The sequence below is a fragment of the Zingiber officinale genome, chromosome 6B (genome assembly GCF_018446385.1).
Source record: "Zingiber officinale cultivar Zhangliang chromosome 6B, Zo_v1.1, whole genome shotgun sequence".
NCBI classification, from domain to species: domain Eukaryota; kingdom Viridiplantae; phylum Streptophyta; class Magnoliopsida; order Zingiberales; family Zingiberaceae; genus Zingiber; species Zingiber officinale.
Genome location: NC_055996.1, coordinates 117840046 through 117850032, shown reverse-complemented (window position 1 = coordinate 117850032; position 9987 = coordinate 117840046). Strand labels below are relative to the sequence as shown.

The following is a 9987-nucleotide window of genomic DNA, read 5'->3' as shown; positions in this document are numbered from 1 at the left end:
AAATTAATAAATTTAAATATTCTCATTATCACTGTCAATTTTTGCCTCATAAAAAATAATATATTCTTTTAGGGATACTCTAAAAGATGCATTAATTGATAGAAAATTACAAAGGCGTCCTTTAACAATTTATCAAAAACAGAACCCTAATTATAATTTAATATTTAAAATATCTCTGTCCACTTTGTAAACAGTTAATTTATTTATTTATTTTAATAGATAAAATTAACTGTGGGAAGGCCAATATTTTAATATTTAATATATCTCTCTCTCTCTCCATTTTCTACGTAAAACGTTCAGAGTTGAGAGGTATCAGGGTGGGTCGATGGAGGCGGCGGCGAATCCAGCGATAAAGGTGGTGGCGCTCTGCGGCTCCCTCCGCAAGGGTTCTTTCCACAGCGGGCTCATCCGCTCCGGCAAGCCCTTCTTCTCTATATTATGCCATTCTTGTCGTTTTTTACAGCTATTTCAGCCCTTTTCGTCCCTATTCTTGATCCGCAGCCATTCAGATCTGCGATGCATTCATACCCGAGATGAAGATCGAGTACGTCGATATCGAGGCGCTCCCCTTCGTCAACACTGACCTCGAGGTCAACGGCAGCTTCCCAGAACCGGTGGAGGCTTTCCGCCGCAAAATCCTTGGGGCGGATGCCTTTCTCTTCGCCTCGCCCGAGTACAACTACTCCATGTCCGGTAGATCCGTCTACTCTCTACTGTTAAATAGATTATTGTTTTTTTTTTGTCTGGTTAATTCTACCATTGGCGACAAGGAAGTCTGGAAGTGTGTGCTTGTGTTTTCTTTATTGTTTAGGTCTTGTTCTTAATGGATCTTTTTTATGCCACTTTTTTGGTAAAATTATCTGTTCTTCGTGGATTTTTCCTTCTACCATAATTAAACTTCATCGGTGAGAAACCTTATAAAAGTAATAAAATAGGAATGAATTTGACAATAAGCTGAAGCTACTAACAATACTTGAATGATTCAATACCCTTTCAAGATAAGTCTCATTTGTTTATCTCGATGAACAAAAACCGTGGCTAATAGTAGCTGATACTATGAATCTATTTTTTCAGCAAGAAGGAAATATAAGGCTGATGGAAATAGAGGGGACAAACTAAATAGTGTGAAATGTTTCGTCTTGTGTCATCACTGTATGCCCATTAGGCAAAAACAATAATTTTATAAGATTGGTCGATGTTTAACATTTAGGAAATATCACAAAAAATTTAATATAGCAAAATTATGAAAAATCTAAGATGAATTTGAAAGGTTAAGAAGAAAAAATCAAACATAATTTTTTTATTTGAGATCAGTTATGTTGTGTAGTTAAAGGGATGATAACATAAGAGAGAATATATGAAAATAATTTGGATTTTCATATAAGTTTGGATTAATTAAGGCATGAGGTATGGAGGGAGTTCAAAGATACATCTATCTACCATAACTGAAAAGAAAAAGAAAGTTTAGAAAATTTGATATTATTATTGTTGTATCGTAAGAGTTCAATGACAGAATAAATTGATGTAGTCAAAATAAAATACTTTAGACATGCAACTAGTTGTTTTTAGTCCTTTCATGATTGTCTCTCTTCTTATTTTTGTTATAGTGTCCAACCTCTGTTGCTGAACTTTACCTTACCTTCTTATTTGGTTCATTATTGAGTACCTTGATTTGAATTTTCAATATACTTTAAATTGAATGCCTGAAATCGTGTTTTACGAAAACTGATAGAAACAATAGTTGGCTTCATCCTTTTACACATTTTGGCACCTCATTCTTAGTGTTGTGAAAGAGTAAATTCTGATTTGAATTTTCGCAATTTATAGTTTTCACATTTTGGCATCTCATTCTCAGTGATGTGAAAGAGTGAATTCTGATTTGAATTTTTGCAATTTATAGTTTTACAAAACTCTTCTCAAACAATTGCTAGTAATTTATAACCTTTGCTCAAACATTCACATTATCTTTCTGCTATAAAACCTTTCTACAAGAACGAGATACTATCTTGAACCTCATTAACAAAATACAATCAAGTTCAAAATTCAACTAGTTTTTTTTGTCATTCTCTTTGTAATGGTACCAATTCAGGGAGGGTATTATATATTTAGTTCTTATCATGAATGAAAGTAACTGCCTTTGTTCCGCCATTGGTTGAGATATTGAACACAATGTATTATGTTTTGTACATTTACTCCTTTCTATCTGGTTTTTTTATTCAATTCTTGAGTGTTAAACTATAACATTCACTTTTATGAAGAATTGTAATCATTTGTAGTCTTTAAGATGATACCATATGAAATAGCATTGCATATCTTCAAAAATTAGCATCCCATTTTTTACTCCTTTTATATTTAGGTCCTTTGAAGAATGCTATCGACTGGGCCTCAAGACCTCCAAATGCCTGGGCAAACAAGCCTGCCGCTATCGTAAGCGCAGGTGGTAATTTCGGCGGCGGAAGATCTCAATACCATTTGAGGCAAGTTGGAGTTTATCTAGATCTTCACTTTATCAACAAACCAGAATTATCTGTGTGTGCATTCGAGCCACCTCAAAAGTTCGATGTCAATGGAAACCTAATCGACCTTGCGACCAAAGAAAAGTTAAAGGAAGTGCTTTTATCACTTCAGGCTTTCACCCTCAGACTTCAGGGTAAATGATTATTTTGTTAGAGACGAATAAACATGGAGTAAGAAAATTCAATAATGTCGATGTTGTTATCATCATTGTTGGCTTGTTATAAGATGACAAATTTTGTCTTGAACCCATTTTTCATAATCTCGTAAGAGAAATTCAAATTATGAGTTATTATTTTGTAGCGAGAATTTCTTTTTCTTTTTTTTTCTTTTTCAATTAACTTTTGTTTTTACTACAAATGTGTACTAGGCCAGGCCATTATCAGCCGGCTACTAGTAAATTATCAAGGAGACTTGAAATTTAATAATTTTATTATTACATTTATTCAATTTCAGCCAGGAGTTATTGGACTGGATCAAAGGTGAAATTACGTATGATTAAATGTATATCAAAATTCACTATAGATTCTGTTCGAATGGTAGATTGCTTGTATAAAATCGTAGCTGGTTTCTTATTCAACTCAAAACCTCAAGATTCTTCCCTTACGATAAAGAACACCGGCGTGAAGAGAAGCTACGGGGAGACGGAGGTGGAGAAGGAAAAGAAAAGAAGGTGAAGCTGATTACCTGGAAGTTGGGCGGCAAAGTCGCAGCCACTTCTACTCTGTTTTCTGACGCTCGTTCTACTTCGAGTACCGGAAGGGGGCCGCTGGCGTCGGAGCGGTGCGACGGGTTGAGGGAGAAGCTGGCGCAGATGGGCGTGCGCCACCCTCTTTCGGTGATGAAGAAGACGATCAAGACCAGCGACGTCAACCTCCGGCAGCATCGCCTGCAGCTGCCCAACAGACTCCTGGACAGGCGGCTGCTGTGCAGCTCCGGTCCTTCGGAGGTCCGGGGAGGAAAAAAAAGTCCAAAATAAATTAGGTTACATTCAATCATGCATAAAAAGATAAAAGTAAAAAATATTATAAAAAAATTCTGAAATATAAATTTGAGACAACTATTAAACATCCTAATTACATACCTATAATACATAATATATATATAAAAAAAATTAAACCCTCTCAAATTATGGGTCCAGGGTCATCCCCATTCCGCCCTACTCCAGGGCCGGCCCTGCTGCTGTGGGCCGTGATGAGCGAGGCGGAGGAGGCACGGACGAGGGAGGATGCGGGGCTGGAGGTGAGGGTCCTGGACTGGCTGGGGCGGGAGTATGAGCTGAGGCTGCGGCTGGTGCTTTCCCTGGAGGCGTACCGCGTGATGGGGTGCGACTACCCTAGGCTGTTGGAGACCAACGCGCTCCGGAAGGGGAAACTGCTGGAGCTCTTGGCCTTCCGCCTCGATGGCCACCTTGGGCTAGCGGTGGTGAATCACGAAGAGAATCAGCAGCAACAGGAGGAGATGGAGGAGGCCGCCGGTGGTGACGGCGAGCAGCAGTCTGCAGTGATGGGGTGGCGCCGGGGGAACGAGATTGTGGAGGCGGCGCTGACGCTGATTAGTATGAGAAGGCCACTTCCTTCTCCTCCTGGCCATCTGGAGAAACAGTACCCAATCTAACGGAATTAATTCAGATTTAAATTCATTTCTTAATGAGTTTAGATAAAGTAGATAGATGTTGGAAGAGGTTGCAATAAGATTTGATTGTTGTTGTGATGATTAATGTTGCTGTGTGTGTTTGGATTCATTTGCGCCCCCAGCTTTTGGGGGCTAATTGTTCATTTGTTATGTACAATTGGAAGGATGATGACATCAATCAAAATTGTTATTGCATCAGCTTTCAAATAAGTGGTAATATGGCAAGGTAGTCCATATAAATCAGTTGGAGTTTTTGATTCGGAAGTTTTAATTTCCTCAGTATCCATTCCGTAATTTACAAGTTATGCGATGTCTCCTGGGTTCTTGTAATTTGAGTCAAAACAGGCCGAGCAAGAGGAGTGCCCGCCTACCATTGGTAGCTTCGATGGTCTTTCAATCCAAATTATAATCTCAGTGGAAAGATAAATTAATCCAAATTATAATCTTAATCCAAATTATAATCTCAGTGGAAAGATAAATTAATCCAAATTATAATCTTAATCCAAATTATAATCTCAGTGGAAAGATAAATTAATCCAAATTATAATCTTAGTGGAAAGATAAATTTAGGAGAGATTGTAGTTAATTTTAACCGTATTTTGACCATAATTCAACGTTTAAATTATAGAAGGGATCAAGAGAGAACCAAAAATTATGGACCAATTTGAATTCTATAAATCTAATTAAAGTGAAAACTCATACCTATAAATATTTAACAACATTGAATAATAGAGTTTACTCTTTACAAAATGATTAATCTTCACAAATAATCAATAAAAAATGGAAACGATCTTTTTTTTTTTTGCCGGAGTTCATTTTCTTTGACTTGATTTGAAGATTCCTCTCCATTCCGAAGAAGATTATGCTGTCTTTGATCTTATCAAACTCACAAATCAAGAGGGAAAAAACAAATAATGAAAAGATTCCGGTCAGGGACAAATTGTTCCATAACCTCAAATTCCAACCATCACAACCCTGCGAGAGATATAAAAGGAGAATAAAACATCAAAATTAATTAATTAAAAACTCTCTTTTCTTTTTTTGTTTTTGCAAAAATACAAACTTGATCTCTAGAAGATTAGGTTAACATGAGATCTTACCTAGCTGGTTGGGGCACCTCATGTCAGGGGATGCAGTAAGATCGGGTGTCTCTGCTTAGACTGGTAGGAGGACACCTGATACAAAAAGGTTAAGATTGAACTATTTATATTCGGCTAAATGAATATATATTATGGTGGTGGCAAAGGCAATTTGTTTGTCCCAATGTCTCTGCTAGCTTGTCCTAAGATCAATACAAAAGAGATAAATCAAACAATTAAATAGTACATTGAAAAAGACAAATACCCAAATACCTCAGAATGACAACACTACTATGTGTTAACCAACTGTCCATCCAAATGAATAGCAAGAGTTGATATCAGAAACACAACAGCATTTCAACTAGTACGACATGAGAAATCAGTACAAGTAATAAAAATGTCCAAATTTGTGAATGTTGTCAAAAGCTAATATAAGTTACAGATGAGGAGGATGTAACTTGGGGAACATTGTGACGTTCAGTATTTGGATAAGACTAACTATAATGGACAAGGATCGATGTTTTGAAGACTTGTTTGAGGTCTATCATTGTTCGAATTGTCACTGCCTAGCTTTCTTTGAGCTGCAACGGGGGCATTTATACTGTTTTATGCTCTCGGCTTTGGCAGGAGTTATCTTAACGCACTTCCCATGGAACCACCTTTCACATACATCACATGCAATCCAAAACTCATCTGCACTGTAACTTCCGCCACAAGCACCACAAAGGGTTTCGCTGTGTTCGTCTTCATCTTCATCGTACCCTTCATCAGCCATCCTCGAGTTGCTTTTTATTTGTCCATCACTTGATCTCTGTAGGGAAATGAATAATTAGTCAGCAATCGAAGAATCGAAAGAGAAACAGTTTAAGATTCAATGGTTCAATGTCCGTACCTTTGAGAGTTTGGATTTATTTCCACTGTCAATACCAGACTTTTCTCTTGATTGCCTCCTGTCAGACACCACTTCGAAGACAGTTGGATGCTCATTGATCATGCTGAACAAGCGTTTCCTGTTGGTATAAGAAGATCATCTTATATGCCAAATTAGTCAAGCACCCCAGAAGTTTAGCGCTAGTAGTTTGCTACTAACAATTTGTAGAAAAAACAATATCAAACAAGTTTCATCCAAAAAGAAACTAAGACATGTGAATATATTATTTTGTTAGAATTATCTAGCATGCTGAATATGTAAATACGTGAATTTCCTAGTAATCATCTAAGTCGATTTATTGACAGGTTCTTTAAGAAAATCTAGTCAATAGTAATTAAATCAAAAACAATCGTACAACACTTGGTGACAGTAATCTCTAGTTTGAAGTTGATTTCTTCTAATTGAATTTCATCCTTGGTTACTCCACCTGCAACCTCGTTTCATTAAGTTCAGTATAGCAATTTCTGCAAGCTTCATGCAAGATTCCCAGACGATGCACTTGTCTGGCCTAGTTAATTAACACTTTTTGGATTTGTTATATAATATTAGAACCTTTTACTACAAGTGGCAATATAGATTTCAACCATTTAGATGCTATTAAGAAGAATAGAATTAACATAATGGCAACTAATGAAGACTCTTGAATCAACGACAAGAGTTAATGCCCAGGCAGAAGTTCGGTGTGTTGAATATTTTGCAATCAAACTGGGAGTTGTGGTTCAGGCAGCCCAATTATTGCATGATCTAATTGTACCATGTAGCTGATTTCAAATACCTGGATGATATAACCGAGTTGTTAACTAATATAAAGAAGGACTAACTAAGATGATTAAATGAACCCCACTACACCAACCAAAGCCTTGGATGCGCACATCTCCAAATAGCATGGCGAGGAGCTACCAACAGATAATGACACAGTTACAAATCCAGTCTAATTCAATACTAGAAAGCTATATATTGACAGCCATAGTAGTGCTAATACAAATATGCAAAACAAACAAATACAGAATCATACCACTGCCTAATTGAAGTGAATCAAGATATTCTATTTTAACTACGATGTGGCACAAGGTAGACCATTCATATACCACATGGAAACTATCACCTTAAGAAGTGGGAAACAAACATGCTTTTTTTAACATACAAGAATGTACTCTCAAAAAATAGCTTAATTTGGAGTCAATAAAAACTAAACTAGTCACAACATCCAATCTACTTGAGCGCAAAATGAATCGAGAATAGATGTCCTGCAACATACTTATCCTAAAAAATTGCATTTAGGAAAAGATTCAAAACCAATATAAAGGAGAATGTGACAAATCCAGTAAGTAGACACAGAGGATTGTATATTACTTGCATATTTCTACTTCAATAAAATCCTAAACATCATTAATAATTACAGACAAAGCTGATAAGGATGTCAAGAACATTATTAATAAATGAATAAGCACAGTTCACAAAAAATTGTGAGCAATAAATCTGTTGCTTAGGAACTTCTTTGAAGAAGTTTGTGATGAATTTGGAATCAAAACATACAAGCGTAGCGATCTAAACATTGGATCAGTAAGTTCATTTAGTTTTCCCAAGTATAATTATATTGTTTCATGATGAATTATACACTAAATTGTTACAACTGCCTTTTGCATCCAATTCATATTCCATTAAACAGTAGACTCAATCAGCTGCCAGCAAACTCCCAATCCTTTTTTTGTAAAACCTCACTGCAATTGAATCACTTCTAATGGTTTAAAGCTTGTCTGTCTGAGTATAATCTCATTATGTGTGAAGATGAGTGTTCAATGGACAATAACATATAGAGAACAGATAGAAACAGTATAGAGAAAGTATGCATGAACATGAGATAGATCCATGGGAAACAATATAAGTAGAAAGCTAAATGATGTGATAAAGGAGACACTGACATGACAGTGTCTACGCATCTACACATCACTTTGTGTGGGCTAAGGAAATGTGTAACATTTTGAAGGTTTGAACACTGATAAATTAACATTCTTCCTAGATCAAATCTAGCCATAAATAAATGGATTAGATAAAAATTGAATTATCTTCTCCAACTTCACCAATCGTAAAATTTCTCAACTATTTTGATTTGTTCCACTGAAAGAAAATGACTTTAAGATATCACTTTTAGTGACTCATTTCAGCATTTATCTCAGCAGTTAGTATGAGCAGAATAAGAAAGTGGTGGGGGGTGGTGGAGAATAAGTTATAGATTCATGGATTTATGGCATCATGACATCCAACAGCCAGCCTAGTAATTGCTGCTAGAGAAGCCACTTACATGAATTGTTGTATTAAGTATTAACTGCTATTACATCCTCAAAATAATAATAACTTACAAAATGTAGTAAAAATCATTTTTAAACATGGAGTATTTAGTACAAAAAATCAAAAAGATAAGACTTATATATGTTTCTTAAAATTTGCAGACTCACATAGGGCCTAAGCTAAGATCATGATTAGAGGGGGCACATGAAACCATAAAAGACTATCAAACAACATTGAACATAAATAAATTCAAAGATGACATTTTTTTGGGTAAGAACATAACAACAAGTAGAAAACTTGAAAACTTTCAGAAAGACAAGACACAAAATTCAGCCCTCACATTTGTTTCAACTAGATTTGCTATTGCATTCTCAGCGCAGATGAACAAAAGAGTACATATAAAGGAATTTCATATCTCTCTTGTAGTTATCACCTACATGGTTATCATCATGTCCAAAGCCATGAAATTGTAATGTCATGGATGCTTTATGGTCTAGTATTTCTACTTATGTGTCTAGGTTAGTGATCAGATCCTAGAACCGTATGTGTCTATCTCCTACTAAATAAGCATTAGTAAGATAGCAACAAGAGGCGGGAGAGAGATGTAATACCTATCGTTCCTGTTGAGGCGCGCCCCAAGATAGAAAGCAACAGACAAGAGCCAGGAATCGCTGTGCACAGCGATAAGCGAGAGCCAGTCCCTCCGGTCCATTCCGTCCCTTGCGAAGTTGATTCCAAGAGCCGGCTCCGGAAGCTCCGGCGGCACCTCCTCCGCCGGGAGGTTGACCTCCCACGTGTCGTTGGAATGCCCGTACAGACACAGATTCTCCTTATCTGCACCAACAAAAACGAATCGGGTTAGAAGAAGGAAGCAGAAACACCAAACCCGCCGGATCTGAGTAGGAAAGGTCGAAAAAGACCTACCGGGATCGCATTGAGAGTAGAACTCGTCGACATCTGCGCACAGCAGAAGGAAATCATAATCGGTCAACGTCGACAAAAAAAAGAGGTCAGAGAAGGAGGGGGAGAGGGGGAGCAAGAGGGAGGAGTTACCAAGGGTGAGGGCGCGGACGATGCCGGCTCGGCGGCCGCTATAGTCCTTGAAGATGTCCTCGACGGTGCGGGGAGCGGAGCCGGGATCCATGACGGCAGCGACGGAGGAAGTGAGGAATATCGAGATCTCAGCTCCGGCTCTACGAATCTGAGGCGGAGCGGCGAGAAATGGAAGGCATGAAGCGAGGCTGTTACCGTTTTCAGCGATCGATTCCAAAGAGGCGACGGGTTAAATCGATTTAGAGGAAGCCGACGATGTAAAGGGAAGGAATGCTCTTCTCTTTGGCATCTTCCCAAATAACACCTCCCACTTTCGCTTTTTCCCAAATAGCACAATTTCTTTTGCGAATGGCCTAGGGAATTAATTTTTAAACCTTCTGTGCTGTGAAAATTAAATTAAAAAATGTCCCTCTCTTAAAAGGTTTCAACTTTTTAAATCGCATGGGTTTGACGACCTTTTTTTTGAAAAAAAATATATATATAATT

The 9987-nt window shown here is 37.3% G+C and overlaps 2 protein-coding genes across 2 annotated transcripts; one reads left to right on the top strand and one right to left on the bottom strand.

Annotated features, from left to right (window-relative positions):
• Positions 1 to 295: 295 nt before the first annotated feature.
• LOC121990580 (NADPH:quinone oxidoreductase-like) lies at positions 296 to 2760 on the top strand. Its single transcript, XM_042544692.1, has 3 exons — positions 296 to 416; positions 502 to 693; positions 2357 to 2760. Exons 1-3 carry the CDS (start codon positions 326 to 328, stop codon positions 2656 to 2658), a joined length of 585 nt encoding a protein of 194 aa, XP_042400626.1. The 5' UTR covers positions 296 to 325; the 3' UTR covers positions 2659 to 2760.
• A 2800-nt stretch (positions 2761 to 5560) lies between these two features.
• Positions 5561 to 9782, bottom strand: LOC121989195 (PHD finger protein ALFIN-LIKE 1-like). Its single transcript, XM_042543080.1, has 5 exons — positions 9502 to 9782; positions 9373 to 9405; positions 9060 to 9282; positions 6121 to 6238; positions 5561 to 6039 (listed from the first exon to the last, which is right to left on the bottom strand). The coding sequence occupies exons 1-5, from the start codon at positions 9590 to 9592 to the stop codon at positions 5788 to 5790; spliced, it is 717 nt and encodes a 238-aa protein (XP_042399014.1). The 5' UTR covers positions 9593 to 9782; the 3' UTR covers positions 5561 to 5787.
• Positions 9783 to 9987: the final 205 nt, after the last annotated feature.